Source organism: Rhinopithecus roxellana, chromosome 17 (assembly GCF_007565055.1).
Source record: "Rhinopithecus roxellana isolate Shanxi Qingling chromosome 17, ASM756505v1, whole genome shotgun sequence".
NCBI lineage: Eukaryota > Metazoa > Chordata > Mammalia > Primates > Cercopithecidae > Rhinopithecus > Rhinopithecus roxellana.
The window spans coordinates 97,038,530-97,058,936 of NC_044565.1; the positions used below are offsets into that span (position 1 = coordinate 97,038,530).

General features: G+C 46.2%; 1 protein-coding gene across 3 annotated transcripts in view; it reads left to right on the top strand.

Annotated features, from left to right (window-relative positions):
• TGFBRAP1 (transforming growth factor beta receptor associated protein 1) overlaps nucleotides 1-6,515 on the top strand; it is a 65,692-nt gene extending 59,177 nt beyond the window's left edge. For 2 of the 3 annotated variants that reach the window (XM_030921487.1, XM_030921489.1), the window contains exons 11-12: nucleotides 250-683; nucleotides 3,375-3,827. In XM_030921487.1, the coding sequence (XP_030777347.1) occupies nucleotides 250-683; nucleotides 3,375-3,551 (611 nt within the window). In that variant the 3' untranslated portion in view covers nucleotides 3,552-3,827. Of the gene's footprint in view, nucleotides 1-249; nucleotides 684-3,374 lie in introns of all 3 variants that reach the window. The other variant, XM_030921488.1, reaches the window with a different exon arrangement.
• Nucleotides 6,516-20,407: the final 13,892 nt, after the last annotated feature.

Below are 20,407 nucleotides of genomic sequence, written 5' to 3' on the forward strand. Positions count from 1 at the left end.
AGAAAGGAATTATTCTGTGGTCCAGCTATACTTTTGAGTAGAGTCTGCCTTCTGTTTTACTAACACCCGGATTCACAGTGTGAAAATGCAAGAAAACCTTCCCTCAGTCATCTGGGTGGCAGCATCTGGCATTGTGAGGGAGCCAGGTTGACTTTTCCCCTCCTGAAGCCCAGAGCAGCAAGAAGACCAGTCGCTGGGTGGGTGGCCCGCGGGCCCCTTTCTTTCTGAGCCGTGGGTTCTGTCTCGCAGAGAGGCTGCGGGGAGCTGGGCTGCCCATGGAGAGCGCCATCCTGCACGGGAAGCTGGGCGAGCACGAGAAGGCACTGCATATCCTGGTGCATGAGCTGCGGGACTTCGCAGCGGCCGAAGACTACTGCCTGTGGTGCTCCGAGGGCCGAGAGCCACCCCACCGCCAGCACCTCTTCCACACGCTGCTGGCCATCTACCTGCGTGCTGGCCCTGCCGCCCACGAGCTGGCCGTGGCTGCTGTGGACCTGCTGAACCACCACGCCACCGAATTTGATGCCGCCCAGGTGCTGCAGATGCTGCCTGACACCTGGTCAGTGCAGCTCCTCTGCCCATTCCTGATGGGGGCCATGAGGGACAGCGTCCATGCCAGGAGGACCATGCAGGTGGCTCTCGGCCTGGCCAGGTCGGAAAACTTAATCTACACCTACGATAAGGTGAGTGTCGGCCCTCACGAGCTGCTTCCTGGTCAGTCAACATTGCATTGAAGGTAGATTTTACTGATGAGAAAATAGTCTTTGCTGGTTTTTCTTTCTTTCTGTCTCTGACTACAACACATCAATATCTGGTCCTACTCATAGACACTGAGGTCTGTGTGAGCAGAGGCAGAGGCTGGGCTGGTAGGTGTAACATAAGTGTAATTTTTCTCCCCTTTTGGACGCTGGTGATTAAGAGAGTCTGACCTAGGCATTTTTTTTTTTTTTTTTTTTTTTTTTTTTTTTTTTTTTTTTTTTTTTTGAGACGGAGTCTTGCTCTGTCGCCCGGGCTGGAGTGCAGTGGCCGGATCTCAGCTCATGGCAAGCTCCGCCTCCCGAGTTTACGCCATTCTCCTGCCTCAGCCTCCGGAGTAGCTGGGACTACAGGCGCCCGCCACCTCGCCCGGCTAGTTTTTTTGTATTTTTAGTAGAGACAGGGTTTCACCGTGTTAGCCAGGATGGTCTCGATCTCCTGACCTCGTGATCCGCCCGTCTCGGCCTCCCAAAGTGCTGGGAGGTGCTGACAGTAGATACTGCATAAAACTGTCATGATGACAAAATGCTAGCATGACATAAAATGCCTATGTCATGCTAGCATTTTGTCATCATGACAGTTTTATGCAGTATCTACTGTCAGCACCTCCATTTCACAGGAGAGGAAACTGAGGCACAGAGCAGTCACATGCTCAGGCAATGGGCGCACCCATAGCTGCCTCCCAGGCCGGTTCAGAACACCACATTCTTGGTCCCCACGCTGTACTCCCCTTCTGGAAACTTCTTTCTCGTGGGCCTAAATTCCACATGGCTGGCAGAGTTCTTCTTTCCAGAGCAGGAATCCGACATGTTCCCCTCCCACTTAGAAGCCTTTGCTGATGCCCCCTGGCCTGGAAGATGCAGTCCCATCTCCTTCGACCCATCCCTCCCCACCTCTCTCTGCTCCCCAGCTCATGTCCTGGCTTTAGCACACAACCTTCCAGATGTGACTTGGCATTTCATACTTCGCTGCTTTTGCAAATGCTGTACCCACTGCCTGAGATATTCTTACCTTTTTCTTTGTGCCCAGCAAATGCCCAGTCAAAACTTAGCCTAAGTAATTTTTTCCCTGGGTGAAGCCATCTCATACCTTTTAAATAGAGTAATCACCTTCTCTTTCACCCACCTTTTACTTCGTGTTTGCATTCACAATTGTCACCCTGTACTATTAGCATTTGGGTTATTTGAGGAGAAGGAACCTCATTTCTTTATCTCAGTGTCTGTGGGGCTAAGCCTGGCATGTTGGAGGCATCTAATCCATGTTTGTGGAATGACTGATGCAACTAAGGAGTGTAGGATGAATCGCTAAGTTGCTGCTTGATCCTGCCAGTAGACCAGCCTGCCTCTGTTGACACAAGTGAATTGTGTAGAAAAACTTTATAACTTTCAGAACTCAAGTCCTGTTCATCAGAGAGGGACCGATGGCATTAAGACTCAGTTTCACCAGCTACCTCTAAGGAAACGGAAGGGTGTCTCCCAGGATCAGCCAGGAATATGCCGCTCATGCACTGTATGACTTTAACTACATCCGTTATTTGTGCTTTACTTTTATTTCTTTTTTTTTTTTTTTTGAAACGGAGTCTTGCTCTGCCGCCCAGGCTGGAGTGCAGTGGCCAGATCTCAGCTCACTGCAAGCTCCGCCTCCCGGGTTCACGCCATTCTCCTGCCTCAGCCTCCGGAGTAGCTGGGACTACAGGTGCCCGCCACCTCGCCCGGCTAGTTTTTTGTATTTTTTTTTTTAGTAGAGACGGGGTTTCACCGTATTAGCCAGGATGGTCTCGATCTCCTGACCTCGTGATCCACCCGTCTCAGCCTCCCAAAGTGCTGGGATTACAGGCTTGAGCCACCGCACCCGGCCTGTGCTTTACTTTTCTTATTTGCAAATGAGAGAACCCTGGAATTACACTATTATATGGTCCCATTCAGCATTAACATTCATGACCTTCTAACAGGCCTTGCTTGAAATGAGCAGAGCCCAGAGAATGTTGGAGAAAGGATCTTGGGTAGAAATGCCTCAGCCAGACAAGCAGTAATTACTTTTGTGAAATAAGAAAAGCAATTGTGTAGCTTTCTTACTTCTCCAGTTACAAAGGATGATTTTATTTACACCTTTAGCATTTCGTTTCAAGAAGTTGATATTGGCCGGGCGCGGTGGCTCAAGCCTGTAATCCCAGCACTTTGGGAGGCCGAGACGGGCGGATCACAAGGTCAGGAGATCGAGACCATCCTGGCGAACACAGTGAAACCCCGTCTCTACTAAAATACAAAAAACTAGCCGGGCGAGGTGGCGGGCGCCTGTAGTCCCAGCTACTTGGGAGGCTGAGGCAGGAGAATGGCGGGAACCCGGGAGGGGGAGCTTGCAGTGAGCTGAGATCCGGCCACTGCACTCCAGCCTGGGTGACAGAGCAAGACTCCGCCTCAAAAAAAAATAAATAAAATAAATTTTAAAAAAAGAAGTTGATATTAAAGAAATCCTCATCATAATAATATTATTAAAGAAATCCTCATCATAGTAATAACCCATGGTGTAATGCATGTCAACTCTGCAAAACCAGAACGTTGCCACTTTAAGTATACTTAACACATAACAGCATTCTCGGTCTTGGTTTCTTTTTGCAGATGAAGTTGAAAGGAAGCTCAGTCCGACTCTCAGACAAAAAGCTTTGTCAGATATGCCAAAATCCCTTTTGTGAGCCAGTGTTTGTTAGATACCCAAATGGTGGTCTTGTGCACACCCACTGTGCTGCCAGCAGACACACAAACCCCAGCTCATCCAGCCCTGGCACTCGGACTTGAAAAGCTTGGCCCAAGGGTGCGAGGGGAACTCCGAGTTCTTTCTGAGCCTGCTGGACGTGAAGAGCAGACGACCACCATGCTCTGTGTCAGCCAGGACGAAGGGAGACATCTGGGTGCCAGGGAGCCTTCCGTCCACACGCAACAAGGACTCCTCACTGCTGACCGGGCTCTATGAATGTACATGGAAAACCCCTAAAAATCCCAAAAATAGAGACATAGAAGAGTTCACCTGTCCAGGTACATAGTAATCCAAGACAAAGGTCTACTTTGAAAAAAGAAGGGAGTCTTCCTCATACAGTCCAGACCCAGGTGGGGGATCCCCCACCACCCCCACACTCCAACCTTTAGACTCATGTTTGCACTGGAAACGTGGCTTCGGCATGGCTGGAGACAAAGCCCTCTCTTGCCTGGGTGAGTGGCGAGGGCACAGAGCCTCATGGGGGTCAGCCTTGCCCTCCTGCAGAGACACATTTTCCATCCACGCCACTCACTCGTGGGCCCGTTTCCCAGGGCTACCTCGTGGGCTCTGCCTTTGCCCTAAGAAACGGCTGACCCTGGAGAAGTACCTTTGTTCCTTCTTACTTCCTCTCCGGCTCTCAGCTCCCAAAAGATTCTGCCTTGTGTACCCAAGCACTCACTCTTGGGTGAACTCATGCTTCTGGCTGCCTAGCAAGTGAAGATCTATTGAGAAACTGAGAACACTCCAAGAGAGAAGCTGCTCTCCCCCACCTTGAAGAAGCTGCAGACACGGGAAACCCACGGTGGGCAAGGGCCCAGCTGTGTGCTCCTTTCCTGTTGTGGCATCTGCTGATTTGAAACTCCATGATGAACATGTTGAACTAAACGTTTTTATTTAAATTTGTATCATGTTCCTAGTTGCTCTCTTGTTGAGAGAGTCATCTGTCCTGTTTGTTAGGGATATTTTTTCTTGTTAAAATGTACCTCCTGTTGAATACTCGAGAAATTCAAAGGGAAGCGTGGTCGGCACACACTGAGCGTTCTTTTCTGGAGAGGCCGTTTTTAGCCTCCCACCTTTAGCAGGACCGGCAGCGGGTGGAAGTGCCCATGTGCTGGATGGGGGTGTCGCCTTCTGGATGGCCCACCCTCCCGAGAACGTCCAGACAGGCTGTGTCACGTTCCAGCACTTTATGTGCCTGCTCTGAGGTGTCCTGAACACACAGCAATGGCCTCTCATTCATCACAGGCTGGAGATTCCTTTTGTGTTTCTGTATAACATCGTGTGTTTTGTATAACATCGATGATGAGCTGAAGCTGTTGTCACTTCACTGCCCTCTTCGGAATTTCTTCATTGTGATGACTGATTCTATTAGGGGCTAACAATAAAGGCAGTCTGCCCACTACTATCATGCTTGGGAAACAAGCGTCAGCTTGTACATATGACAAGAGAGGACCCCGAATACACCCTCTCTTCATCAGCCCAAGCCTTACTGAGGTGGGATGAAGACCTCATTCTCTGTTCTGTTCTTTAAAACGTTTCCTGAACTAATATTGATCCATGTATTTTTTGTCCTTTTGGGACTCTTAAGTGGGCCAAGAAGCAAAAACATCCATGTGTTGTTTGGGGGGAATTGGCACCATTTTTTCCTGACTGTGTTTCAATTAACTAAAGAATAAATGATGAAGAAATTCTCCTTGTAGCACAACTGTATGCTGTGTAAATTGGTGGGAGCTCAAAGCTCAGTCATGTGTTTTACCTGTGGGTGACTCTGTTGTAGAATGATCATATTACTGCATATGTTATCAGGATAACTTGTGAGTTTGAGTTTATATTTCTCAAAGAACAAGTTACCTGTATATGCAACATTGCACTATTAAAAGCTCTATTTCTCTGTACACAAAATGGGTAAAATCTTGAAAAAGCCTAGCAATTTCTCATTCCTAACACAGAGACGCAGTCTCACTCTGTCACCCAGGCTGGAGTGCAGTGGTGCAATCTCAGCTCACTGCAACCTCCACCTCCTGGATTCAAGCGATTCTCCTGCCTCAGCCTCCCGCGTAGCTGGGACTACAGGCACCCGCCACCACGCCTAGCTAATTTTTGTATTTTTAGTAGAGACGGGCTTTCACCATGTTGGCCAGGATGGTCTCGGTCTCCTGACCCTATGATCTGCCTGCCTCGGCCTCCCAAAGTGCTGGGATTACAGGCATGAGCCACTGCGCCCAGCCAATACTAGTCTTTTTTATTTTTTCACTGAACATTGATCAATACTCTAAAATGTTTGTCATCCTTTAGAATAGTGGGAATTAAAGTTGAGGAGTTTTCCATCTCTACCAAATCCTTAAACACAAGCAGCATTCTATTACAGTATGAAGAATTGTCTCATATGTTAAAACTGTACTCTTATCTAACCTTCCTCTCACTCCTACAAGGTCCTTTTCTCAAGTCATATTTTTGAGAGAAATGTATGGTTCTTTCTCACAGGCCTGCTGATTTGTGACTGTGCCATTGAATAGAGCAATTAGATCCATCAGACCTTTTTCCCCTCATGAGGTTCAGTGGAACCATTCTAGTTAAAGTAGCATGAACTGAACTCAGTTTACATTCATATTCTATGGGCAATACCATTTGGTTTTTGGAAGTGCTTATCTGCTGTTCCCTATCAAGTATTAATGTAGGAATGTCACGCGGGCTGCGTTGCACTGGGCTGAGTTCAGCTGCGGCGCTCCCACTGATGCGTGCTTCCGTGTGCTTCTCACCTTCAGAGCATAGGCAGGTGTCTGCAGGGTCCCAGCTCTGAATGGATGCCCGTGACACAACGGGGGCAGCCCTTGCTTTTTTGCTTGCTCTCCCACAGAAACCTGTGTCCTTGCAACTTTATCCTTCGCATCTAATTGGGTCCCAAATACACAAAATGTACAAATGTAAACTTGCTCATTTTATTAAAGTTCTTTTAGTTCTTTGTTCTTTCTGTAATTTTTTAAAATAAAAATTGCCTTCATGGAGTGATGGTTTCCACTCGCACCATACCTAGTCTAAAGAGTTCTAGAATCTGTACCTTCTTGCTTTTCCTGGCACCTACAGAGGACTTGAATTGCCAACCCCTTAAATTCTGCTATTGTTTTACCAAATTTTAACGTGTCTGCTTCTGAATTTACCCAATGCATATTTCAGGGTGCTCCTTGACATTGGTTGCGTTCAGATTAATCATGCACTGAGGAATTCAACCAGGGAGATTTCTGATTACTTCTTATCTAGTTCACCTTTTAGCCAGATACTCTTAAATAAGCCTGCTACTCTTGGATTTCTAACCCTGAGCATATTCAAAGAACATAACTCTTACAAAACTTACCTTTTAAATTTGGCTTCATCCCCTACACTGTTGCTCATGGCGGGTCTTTCAGCCATCCTGGTGAATTTCAGAGCACTTTCTCATGTTCTTTAATTCCAGGTAGTGTTCTAGCCCTGAAGAAAGGGGTATGTTCACACACATGATAATCCTCTGAGTTTTTTGTTTTGTTTTTCATGAGATGGAATTACGTTCTTGTTGCCTATGCTGGAGTGCAATGGTGTGATCTTGGCTCACTGCGACCTCCACCTCCTGGGTCCAAGTGATTCTCCTGCCTCAGCCTCCTGAGGAGCTGGGATTACAGGTGCCCATCCACCACACCTAGCTAATTTAAAATATATATATTTTTTTAGTAGAGACAGAGTTTCACCATGTTGGCCAGGCTGGTCTTGAACTCCTGACCTCAGGTGATCCACCTGCCTTGGCCTCCTAAAGTGCTGGGATTATAGGCGTGAGCCACCACGCCTGATCTCCTGAGTATTCTGACCCTTTTTCATGTCAGTGGATTGGGGTGAATCCCAAATACGTGTGAATAGAGGTGAGGCATCATGAACTCACACATATTTGAAATTGAAGAAGCTGAGGCACTGAGTGTCAAGGCAGTTTTCCTGGAGTTGGAGGAGGTGCCAAGCTAGATCTGTGGTTCCCACCCGCAGGTCCTCCCACCTGGGGCTTCACCAACCGTGAACAGATAACCAGAACACAGCTCAGGGTGGACTCGCATTGGCTTTTAGATTCCAACCATCGCATTGTGGTTTTTAGAAAATCATAAAGCAGCAGGTGCAATATTCTTTTCTCATTTTTACCTCATTGGTATCTGAAGGCCCATTAGCATATTAGAGAATAAGTAAGAGGGGACCTTTAGACGTATAAACCTGACTGGAAAGGAAGACGTGTAGATTCACACTAACTGCATTGTGAGAGTGTTACAATGGCAGATTAGGCTAAATGGTTGGAGAGAGAGTGTGTAAATTGATGTCCTAAATGTGTCTGTCAGTGAAAGCAAAGACTGGTGTCTGACTCAGTTAAATGGACTGTGACTCGTGTTAGAGTAATTAGATACTAACTAACACCCCATTTGCTCTTAGCAGATCTGTCAACCTTAGCGTTTGAAATGAAAATGTACAAGAATCTAGACCATATGGACTAGAGGCCCTTTCACCTTCTCAAAAAAGCTAACTGGCTGGAGCACCGTCCAAGGCTTGTTAACAGTTGTTGGGAGATAAGTACTGGAATTAATGAAGCCTACTTTTCCTTAGCTTGCAACTGGGGGAGGGAAACAAATAGCTATCATTCAGCCTGCAGTCCAGAGTCGTAAATTAGTTAAATAAGATCACGTGGCAAGAAGAGCTTGGAAAGCAATGCACGCAGCTCAACAGGATGAGCATGACTTGAGAAGTCAAAGGTCAGGTGTCGGGAGTATGGACCTCTTGGGGCTCTGACACCCCTAGCTGTGGACCTTGGTGCGTCAGGTCACCCAGACCTCCGTGCCTGCATCAGTCCATTTTTGCATTGCTCTAAAGAAATATTCGAGACTGGATAGTTCATAAAGAAGAGGTTTATTTGGCTCATCGTCCTACAGGCTGTACAGGAAGCGTGGTGCCGGCATCTGCTTCTGGGGAGGCCTCTGGAAGCTTCCAGCCATGGCGGGAAGCCAAGGTGGAGCAGATGTATCACATGACGAGAGTGGCAGACAGAGAGCAAGGAGGAGGTGCCAGCCTCCTTTAAACAGCCAGCTCTCACGTGAACTGACAGGGTGAGAACTCACTTATTACTACGGGGAGGTAATTCATGAGGGATTCGCCCCCAAGTTCCAATACCTCCCACTAGGCCATCTCCAACTCTGGAGGTTAATTTCAACATGAGATTTGGAGGGCGACACACATCCAAACCGTATCAGCAGCATCGTCCATAAACAGGAGGTGGAACTGGGCAGTATCTGAGTTCTCTTCTCGTGTTAACCTTCTATTCCAAGCAATGGAAGTCAGGGCAGGGTAGCAGTATGGTCTCAGCCTTCATTACCAAAAGATGTCCTCTAGGACCCAGGGTCTCAGGTGTTCCTTGAAAGCACCAAGCAAAGGGACTCATGCACAGCATCCCACAGGTGTGCCCCCACAGGTGTGTGTGAGTGCTCCAGAATTTCATTCTGGAGCATGGTTCCTCAATTCGGAAAGTGACTCTAGCCCACTCCACCCCTCAATCCCAGTTCCAGCTGGAGCCAGGAGAGGAGCTGGTCTACACATACCATTTTTCCAAGTGGTTTTCAGTTTCCCGTTTTCCTCCAGCCTCTGCCTTGCCTTGCTTTGCCTTGTCTTTCCTATACTTTCCTTTCCTGTCCTTTCCTGTCCTGTCCTGTCCTTTTTTGAGGTGGAGTCTTGCTCTGTCACCCAGGCTGGAGTGCAGTGGTGTGATCTCGGCTCCCTGTAACCTCCACTTCCCGGGTTCAAGCGATTCTCCTGCCTCAGCCTCCCGAGCAGCTGGGACTACAGGTGCATGCCATCATGCCCAGCTAATTTTTGTATTTTTAGTAGAGATAGGGTTTCACTATGTTGGCCAGGTTGGTCTCGAACTCCTGACCTCAAGTGATCCTCCTACCTCAATCTCCCAAAGTGTTGGGATTACAGGCTTGAGCCACTGTGCCCGGGTCCCCTTGCCTTTTTTCATGTGCTCTAGCTTTCACAAGTCCTTTTCTCTTTCAGATTCCACGTGTGTGCCACTAAGCTGGGGAGGCCAGTCCCCAGCCTGACCTCAACAGGAATGTGAGCTAAGATGACGCGATGTGCTTTGAGCTGACTCACCCAGCCCCTGCCTCTGTCTGGTCGCCTACACACGTTTATGATTTACCTCCACAGCAATGTGCATGATAGAACTGGGGAGGTCAGTCGGCCCACCCTCCCTCACTCCCACCTCTGCAGCCAGCACATTATGGTAAAACGCCACCAACTATTTCCAAACTATTTTTTAATACGTTGCTGACTTACGGATAGCTACTGACTGAAGCTCATAAACATGACTGAAATCCTAAACTTTTACTTTCTTAAGAATTAGAGTACAAGAGAGCATTTCCCAGTTGTTTATAGGACATCATGATGTACACCTCTAAAGAAATTCATTGTCTTTGACTTCAGTCGGTTTACAAGAATATATTCCCTTTATATGAGTAAACATAGTCAGAAACTCAATTTTATGCCCTCCCCCAAAAAGACAGGTTATCATATTACTGGCCTGGCTATATTTAAGTGCATTTTGCATGTATGTTAATATTCTTTCCATTTTCATAGTGTATTTTTTATTGTGGTAAAATATAGCATTAAGTTTATCATTCTAACAATTTTTAAGTGTATAGTTCTGTGGCATAAATACATTGACATTGTTATGCAATCATCATTACCATCCATCTCCAGAACTTTTTGCATCATCCCAAACAGAAACTCTGTCCCCATCAAACACTAATTCCCTGTTTCTCCCTCCTCAGTCCCTGACACCCACTATTCTACTTTCCGTCTCTATGAACTTGACTATTCTAGGTATCTCATAGAAGTTTGTGACTGGCTTATTTCACTTGGAATAATGTCCTCAAGGTTCACCCATATTGTCACATGTGTCAGAATTTTCTTCGTTTGTTATGGAGAGAGAATCTCGCTCTGTCACCCAGGTTGGAGTGCAGTGGCATGATCTCAGCTCACTGCAGCCTCCACCTCCTGGGTTCAAGGGATCCTCCTGCCTCAGCCTCCAAGTAGCTAGGATTACAGGTGCATGCCACCATGCCCAGCTGATTTTTTATATTTGTAGTAGAGACAAGATTTCACTACATTGGCCAGGCTGATCTCGAACGCCTGACCTCAAGTGATCTGCCCGCCTCAGCCTCCCAAAGTACTGGGATTACAGGCATGAGCCACCACACCTGGCCATGAATTTTCTTCCTTTTTAACACTGAATAATATTCCATTTCATGATTTTAAAATAATATAGTTACCAAGAGTGTATGTGCATAGAGTATTTGCATTTATTTTACATAAAATTAGAATTGCTGTTTTGTATATTCATATCAACATAGAAAAATATAACCCTATATCAGCCCATCTAAAAGTCCTTACTGTCCTAATCTCTTCTATTGGGTCCAAACAGACCAACAAGCAGAGCTCATGAATGGTCTAAGGTGGGCCCTTGAAAATGGGTTCAAAATCAGCACAAGGTCTTTGCCAACAAGGAAAGGCACAAAGGTTTCCCCATCCATGATGTGACACTTGTTCATCTACAAAGGTCCGCATAAAGCTGATTCAGAACGAGATCCAGACCAACTTACAGGAAAATGTGGCCAGAGCCAGGGCAGCTGCTGCCCTGTAGGTCAGAGCAGATGACAGGGTGGCCACCTGCCCTGTGTGTTTCATTAGCAGGTCTCCTAACGAACGTTTGCACGTTTTTCATCTTGTTTCTCAACCCCTCTTCATATAAACCTCTACAACACCTTTTGGGAAGGGAAGGAGGTGTGCCGTGTGCCCAGATCTCTAGTCATGCCCCTTCTTGGATGGCTGCTCCAGCTAGTACGGCTCCGATTCCTGTTTTTGAGAGGGTCACCACTGCATGACATCTGGAAGTGCAGAGAACTGCTGAAGCTGGTCACAGGACAGGAAGAGGACATTTATCCTCACTTTTCCTGGGAGGGCAAGACATGACTTTGCAGGCAGTATAGACAGCATGCGTGTTTTTGTCTGGGCTTGGGAGGGGAAGGGCTGGTATTCACATCTCCCTGTGTATCAGTTGGGGCGCAGTGCCTCAGCAAATTAGAACCAGCCTGTTTCCTTGGTCAGGATCCTTCTCCCACTGCTATGGTGTCTTGATGCTGTAGATTTCCTAACACATTTCCACACCTGCATTGCAGGCCCATGTCCTGGGCGATTCCTAGTGGAATAGACCACAGCAAAGGTAATGCAATTATAGAGGAAGGTTGGCTGTCCCATCACATCAAACTTGAGAGCCTCCTGTAAACCCATCATTATCTCTGCTCCCATAACTGTAATTTCATGCAACTGAACGATGGAAACACGCAGCGGCAGTGCCAGTTTCCTATCTGTGCTCGATTTGCTCCTGCTGGTGTAATTTTCAGGTATCTTGTGTTTATACAAATACTAGAAAACAAGCTGCTGCTTAAGCAGCAACCGACAGGGAAGGTCAGCTGTTCCCTACCGCCATGGCCATGCCAGGATGCACATTGCAACAGTCAGTGTTCTCCAGAGAAAAAGAACCAATAGGAGAGAGAGAGAGAGAGAGAGAGAGAGAGAGAGAGAGAGAGAGAGAGTGAGTGTAAGGGTGTGGAGAGATAGAGTGTGTGATTGAGAGACTGATTTATTATGAGGAATTGACTCAGGCCATTCAGGAGGCTGAGAAGTTTTATATTCTGCCATCAGCTTCTGGAGACCCAGGAAGGCCTGTGATGTAATTCAATCCAAGTCTGAAGGCCTGAGAGCCAGGGAGCTGATGGTCTAAATCCCAGTCTAAGGGCAGGAGAAGATGAGAGGAGATATTCCAACTCAAGCACTGAGGCAAGTTAAAAACAAAAAGGCAAATTCCTCCTTCCTCTGCCTTCTGTTCTATTCAAGCCCTCAATAGATTGGATGATGCACACACATTGGGAAGGGTAGATCTTTCCTGAGGCCCCCAACTCCGAAGCTAATCTCTGGAAACACCCTCACAGAGGCACCCAGAAAGAATGTTAATTCTGGGCATCCCATGGCCCAGTCACACTGACACATGAAATTGATCCACTGGGCCAGGAAGACGGAAGGATCTTTCTGTCTGGGAACCGTCTGGTGGGGCTGTTGAGGTGGCGAGTCACCTTGTTTCCTCCTGGGGCAGAGCCTCAGCAGCAATGACTTAATCCAAGTTTATGATCATGTTCATGCAACTGCAGAATTAGCAATGACCTGGCCATCGAGGGAGGCAGCTCAGGGACGGAGGGACTCACCAAGAACTGTATTTCATGCAAAGTGGGCAGTTTTTCCCTTGTTCGTTCGTTCATTCATTCATTCATTCATTCATTCATTCATTCATGTGTTCAATTATGCATTCATTCCACAAGTATGTGTAGGGAGACTGCAGTGTGCCAGGCATTGTGCAAAGTTCTGTGGATAAATGATGAAAAAACCAACAGGTCTTGGCAAAGACTTTGTGCTGATTTTGAACCCATTTTCAAGGGCCCACCTTAGACCATTCAGGAGCTTTGCTTGTTGGTCTGTTTGGACCCAATGGAAGGGATTAGGGCAATAAACAGATGACTTTTAGATGGTCTGATATAGGGTTATATTTTTTATGTTGATATGAATATATAAGATAGCAATTGTAATTTTATATAAAATGCATCCAAATAGTCTATGCACATACACTTTTGGTAACTAAATATACGATTTAAAACCCATGAAATGGAATATTATTCAGTGTGAAAAAGGAAGAAAATTCTGACACACACTACAATATGGATGAATCTTTAGGACATAATGCCAAGTGAAATAAGCAAGTCACAAAAGGACACATACTTTGTGACTCCACTTCTATGAGACACCTAGAATAGTCAAGTTCATAGAGATGGAAAGTAGAATGGTGGGTGCCAGGGGCTGGGAAGGGAGAAAGGGGAAATTAGTGTTTAATGGGGACAGAGTTTCTGTTCTGATGGTGGTGATGATTGCATAACAATGAAAATGTATTTATGCCACAGATCTGTACACTTGAAAACTGTTAGAATGATAAACTTAATGTTGTGTATATTTTACCATAATAAAAAAAAAAAACTGTTTGAAAATGGCAAGAATGCTAATGTTACCAGAAAGGGGTCTGGATCCAGACCCCAAGAGATGGTTCTTGGATCTCGCACAAGAAATTATTCAGGACGACTCCATAGAATAAAGTAAAAGCAAGTTTATTAAGAAAGTAAAGGAATAAAAGAATGGTTACTCCATAGAGCAGCCCCAAGGGCTGCTGGTTGCCCATTTTTATGGTTATTTCTTGATGATATGCTAAATGAGGGGTGGATTATTCATGCGTCCTCTTTTTAGACCATATAGGGTAACTTCCTGACGTTGCCATGGCATTTGTAAACTGTCATGGCACTGGTGGGAGTGTAGCAACAAGGACGACCAGAGGTCACTCTCATCGCCATCTTGGTTTTCTTGAGATTTAGCTGGTTCTTTACTGCAACCTGTTTTATCAGCAAGGTCTTTATGACCTGTATCTTGTGCCGACCTCCTATCTCATCCTGTGACTTAGAATGTCTAACCGTCTGGGAATGCGGCCCAGTAGGTTTCAGCCTTATTTTACCCAGCTCCTATGCAAGATAGAGTGCTCTGGTTCAGACGCCTCTGACATTATCATACATGGAAAATGCACTTAAATATAGCCAGGCCAGTAATACGATAACCTGTCTTTTGGGCGGGGCAGGCATAAAATTGAATTTTTGACTGTGTACTCATATAAAGGGAATACCTTCTTGTAAACTGACTAAAATCAAAGAAATTGAATCTCTTTAGACGTGTACATCGTTTTGTTTTGTAAACAATCAGGGACAATTACAACATAGTGGGACAAATGCTAGAGTGGGCAGTGCAGGTAAGCCAGAAGCCCAGTGGGGCAGCCTTAAGTCGGGGAAAAGTGCCCCGGGCAAAAGGAGCAGCACGACCAGCCCTGGAAGTGAGCAAGGTGATGGCCCCTTGGAAATGAGAGAAAGGGGGCAGTCTGAGTAACCAGGAGTCCAGGGAGTAACAGGGGAATGGTGATAGAGAAGGCTGGAGGGGAAGCTCTATCCTGATTCTAAGCAAAGTAACACAAGTATTTGAGCTATGGAAAGAGTAACAGTTCTACCACCTGAGGGAGCCACTGGCAACATTTCCTTCTGGTATTCTGCCTGTTCATTTTGAGCTTTGCATAGTCAAAGTTTTTTAAAACATAAGAAAGGGAGGGGGTGCAGAATCCAAACTGTTTTAGCCAATCAGCTCATCGTAGAATACTTTGCCTTAAAATAGAGAGTATTAATAGAAAATGTGAGGTATGGTGAGGCCAACAGATCAGGAGATAACTGCCGCTGTAAAGGTTGGTTGTTACCACAGCTCCCACGAGAAGGGGCACAGCATCCCACGCAGGGCCACATGGAGAGGCACCGGGTTGGTCAGGAGGCAGAGGGAGGGGTGGGGGATGTGGACAGGAGCCTTTGCTGTGGCTTCCACCGGAAGGGATGGGAGAGACAGGGTGAGCAGGCTTAGGATGGGCTGGTTTGATTTCAATGGGCTCTGGGGTGCAGGGGCTTCCCTAATTGTTTGGTACCTGGCTCTGGGGTGATTGGCACAGGTGGATGGTGACCCCATGGGTGAGAGCTCCATAAAGGAGGTGGTTGGAGTGTAAGCCCTGGATTGGTTGTTTTGCATTTGAAAAGCATTCTTCGGTGGGGTGGCTCACATCTGTAATCTCGGAACTTTGGGAGGCCAAGGGAGGAGGACCGCTTGAGGCCAGGAGTTTGAAACCAGCGTGGACAACATGGTGAGACCTTGTCTTTACAAAAAATAAAAAATTAGGTGTGGTGGCATGTACCTGTAATCCCAGGTACTCAGGAGGCTGAGGCAGGAGGATCACTTGAGCCCAGCAGTGAGCGAGAAAGAAAGAGAGAGAGAGAGAAAGAAAGGAGAGAAAGAGAGAAAAAGAGAAAGAGAGAGAGAGAAAGAGAGAAAGAAAGAAAGAGAAAGAGAGAGAGAGAGAAAGAGAAAGAAAGAGAAAAAGAGAGAAAGAGAAAAAGAGAGAAAGGAAAGGGAAAGAGAGAGAGAAAAGAAAAAAAAAGAAAAAGAGGCCGGGCGCGGTGGCTCACGCCTGTAATCCCAGCACTTTGGGAGGCCGAGACGGGCGGATCATGAGGTCAGGAGATCGAGACCATCCCGGCTAACACGGTGAACCTCCGTCTCTACTAAAAATACAAAAAAAAAAAAAACTAGCCGGGCGAGGTGGCGGGCGCCTGTAGTCCCAGCTACTCGGGAGGCTGAGGCAGGAGAATGGCGTAAACCCGGGAGGCGGAGCTTGCAGTGAGCTGCGATCCGGCCACTGCACTCCAGCCCAGGCGACAGAGCAAGACTCCGCCTCAAAAAAAAAAAAAAAAAAAAAAAAGAAAGAAAGAAAAGAAAAAGGTAGAAAGGAAGGCGGGAAGGGGGGAAGGGAGGAAGGAAGGAAGGCATGCTCCTGGGCTAGCTGTTTACCGTCTCTAGGAATTGGCTGACGCTGGGAGGGGCAGTCTGTCCTCTAGGGTCAGCAAGGGCCCAGTTATCAAAGCATCAGTGACAGAAAATAAAAAATATGGTTACTATATCTTTTTGATTAGGCCACTGGGACAGCTGAAATTATATTCTCTTCCGTTTCTCAGGACAGAGAATAGAACATTAACGTTGTCATATACTTCTCACAGCAAGGCAGGAAAGTTTGCCTCCGAATATCTGTCTTAGTCAGCTTGGTCTGCTGTAACAAAACACCACAGACTGTGGACTTAGACAGTAGAAACTTACTTCTCACAGTTCTGGAGGCTGGAAGTCCAACACCAAGGTGCCGGCAGATTCAGTTCCTGGAGAGGGCTCTCTTCCTGGCTTCAGATGGTCACTTTTGTGCTGCGTCCTCACATGGCAGAGAGAGGAAGCTCTGGGGTCTCTACCTCTTTTCCTAATTCATCATGGGGGCCCCACCCTCATGGCCTCATCACTTCCAAAGGCCTCACCTCCTAAGGCCATCACATTGTGGGTGAGGATTTCAACATATGAATTTGGCAGGGGAGACACAATTCATGCCATAGTAGTAGGAAAGGGCCAGAAACAGGACATGCGTCTGGAAAGCCTTCCCAGACCAGCCTGGCAGGCGGAAAACGTAGTTACTTCTGCTTGTTCAAAGGGTTTCTGGAGTCTGCGTGACTCAAAGGGGCCTGAAGTGGAACAATTCTTCCAGCCCAAATTGGTTTCTGGGAGGTGCAAAATACTTTTAATAGTTGTTTCTCTTACACTCTCCTATATATAATTAGTGAATAAATATTAATTGGTCTTAGCCTTTGTAAAACTGCAAAGTTCTTAAATAATGCCTCCTAAGTCAAAAAGGCTGTGTTTGCTCTCCCCAGTACCTTCTTAACCTGATTCATAATCCAACCTGTGGCCCAAAGCAGCCTGACACAGGCTTTTTTTACGAAAAAAACTTTATCTCTCCATAATAATTTTTCTACAAATTTCCCTAATCATAACATTTGTAGCCACAGAACTAATCTTATTTTATATCCTATTCGAAACCACCCTCATCCCCACCCTAATTATTATTACCCGATGAGGCAATCAGGCAGAACGCCTCAATGCAAGTACATACTTCCTATTCTATACATTAGCTGGCTCTCTCCCCTTACTAATTATATCGGATCAATAGTTGCCTATGAGGGCTGGGCGGTGGCTGATGGGAAGAACTTCGTGAACTCCCCAAGACTTTCCCACGGTTCTGGGAATTCTCCAGCTCAGCTGGTGAGAGAATAACTTGACACTAATGTTCTGAAAAGCAATTTTATTATGGCACCAGAAACCACCATCTCCACTTTTAGAAGTTTATTTTAGGAAAATGATCAGCAGCTAGGCAGAAAATTTTATGTCAAGGATGCTCATTATAGCAGCTTTTAAATGGTGAAAAATAGAAGAGAAGAAAAAAAACCCTTGAATATCCAAAACAGGAAGCCTTAAATGTCAGAGGCATATCCCCACAATGGAGAACTCCTGGCCACCAGAAATCACTTCCAAAAATGGGACAAAAACCAAACAAAACCAAAACAAAGATAAAAACCAGGCCACGAAGTTATGATGCTGTATGATCTGAAGTTTGCAAAAGAAAAAGCATATGTTTATACATAATAATAAAACTGGTTTTAAAATCCCTCTCATAAACACACTGGTTGTTTGGTTTCTGTTTTATTTCTACAAGGAGCATGTTACTTTTATAATTTTAAAGAATCAGGAGATAAGATTTTTTAAAACTAGGAGTCCAGGTGCATTGGCTGATACCAACTGGGATTACAGGATCCCAGTGCTTTGGGAGGCTGAGGTGGGAGGATTGCTTGAGCCCAGGAGTTCCAGATGAGCCTGGGCAACATAGTGAGACCCTCTTTCTACAAAAAAAGTTTTAAAATTTAGCCAGGCGTGGTGGCACATGCCTGTAGTCCCAGCTACTCAAGAGGCTGAGCCGGGAGGATCACTTGAGCCCAGGAGTTTAAGGCTGCAGTAATCTATGATTATGCCACTGTACTCTGGCCTGGGAGGAAGAGCGAGACCCTGTTCTTTAAAACAAACAAACAAGGCCGGGCATGGTGGCTCACACCTGTAATCCCAGCACTTTGGGAGGCCGAGGCAGGTGGATCGCCTGAGGTCAGGAGTTTAAGCCCAACCTGGCCAACATGGTGAAACACTGTCTCTACTAAAATACAAAAAATTAGCCAGGTGTCGTGGCACATGCCTGTAATCCCAGCTACTCGGGAGGTTGAGGCGGGAGAATCGCTTGAACCCAGGAGGCGGAGGTTGCCGTGAGCCAAGATCACACCACTGCACTCCAGCCAGGGCAACAGAGCTAGTCTCCATTTTAAAAAACAAACAAACAAAAAACCAAGGAACATTTATTCACATATGTCATTCTTGTACACAATTTACAACCTATGTTTAAAGATGTTAGTATCATCTCACATCAGGGGAAGGGCTGGTATCTGCTTATTGCATGGTTTAAGGAGAAGGAAGGATTCAAGGAAACCAGAGAAGAAGGTACGGGAATGCAGAGGACATGCAGGCCAAAGGAGGCTCCCATGAAGTATAACAGAGATTTAGAGATGAGTGGGACAAAAAATCATGGATCATCATCCAGGGGAATGTGGGAAGCAGCCAGGGACCCCGTCTGGGTTTGGCTGGAGAGAAACCCCATATTACCCACAGCCACCTGTGTGGGTCTGAAGGAAATGCATTCCGGCAGTCCCCAAAACCCCCTGCAAGGCGGAAAGGACTTTCTGGTAGCCTAGACTGGCTGTTTCCCAAGGGGCCCTTCAGATTCCAGAGAGAATTCCAAGGCCTTGGGGAAAAAGAGCCTCCTGTTTCAGATAGTTTCAAAGCAAATTAAGCTTCCCATTGTTCCTTGTGCATTTTTAAAATCATTCAGTCTTGTTTATCTTGTACAGTGAGCTTAGTGACCCTCTCATTATGGTGTAATAAAGCATCTAGAATCTTCAGAAGACCACCGCAAAAATGCCAAGAGGAAGAAATATGGCAGCAGCATTTTAATGAGGGAGGAAATGAGAAGTAGATTCCTCCAAAGGACTGAGAATAAAGAACAGTAGGACTTCCTTTTAAAAAATGCTTCCGAAAATGAGCTTGGTTATTTTTCCTCGATGGGAATAGCTGGCAGAGGGACAGCAGATGCCAGAGGCAGCAGGAGAGAGAACGGAGATGGAACATACAGACCCAGGGCGAGTAATTTGTTCTCATTAACTGGGCCTTGGGGATCTTCAGGAGTTTACCTGAACACCCAGGAGGCTGAATTTGCATATCAGCGCCCTCAGATTGGTGGATGCAGAAGGTGAAGTTCTGGTCTCATGCAAGTGTTTCTCACAGAGATAAGTTCTTTCTGTTCTTATCAGACTAAGAGAAGTCCGTGCTGCAGCTCTTACTGGTTCCCTCTTTGACTATGGCAATCTCTGGCACCTCTCCTATTCCTAGAACACCTTGTTCTCTGCTCCTCCCAGATGAAGGGGCAAGAGAGCAGAACGGAAACTGGAACTCTCTGCTAAAGTAACCTTGGACACCAGCCCATAATAATGCACACACCTGTGCACGCACGCACACACATGCACACACCATGCTTTTGCGTGCAAACATCCTTCTATTCTTACAGAATCCAGATGCTGACCTCCCAGCGAGGGTTCCCAAGCCCTCCGTCCCCTGGAATAGTTAAAATATGGTGCCCTGGCCTGAGCCCCGGCCGTACTCTATGGTGCTCTCTCTGTGCCACAGCCACCAGCCTCCACCTTTCGACTGCCAGAGTGTTGAAACTACCTTCTTTCCTTTAATGTAATCAAATTCTTGGGCAGAGTTGATCGTAATCAGTGTTGACTGTTTGTTATTTTACACAGTAATTTTTTTTCTTATCCTGGCAAAGTTCATCTCCTTGTGGCTCCAGATTTTCAGTCTAGTTACTTTATGTCTCCCATCGTTTGTTTAAATGTGGTGCCTTTTTTTCCTTACCACAGGTATAAATGCATGCATTTTCTGTATTTGGATGTAGGACTTTGTATGTTGGGGGCTGGGGTAAAGAGAGAGGTAACCATCTTTGGCTGATGTGTTAGAGATATGCTTACTTTACAATAAACAAAGGCTCCTTTGTGAAATTTGTAATTTGTATGTGTTGCTAGGATCTCCTGTTTTTAAAAATTGTGTAGTGTTTTGGTAGACACTGCCAGGTGTCCACCAAATCCTTCCTGTCTTTCTTTCTTTTTTTTTTTTTTTTAAGATAGGGTTTCTCTCTGTTGCC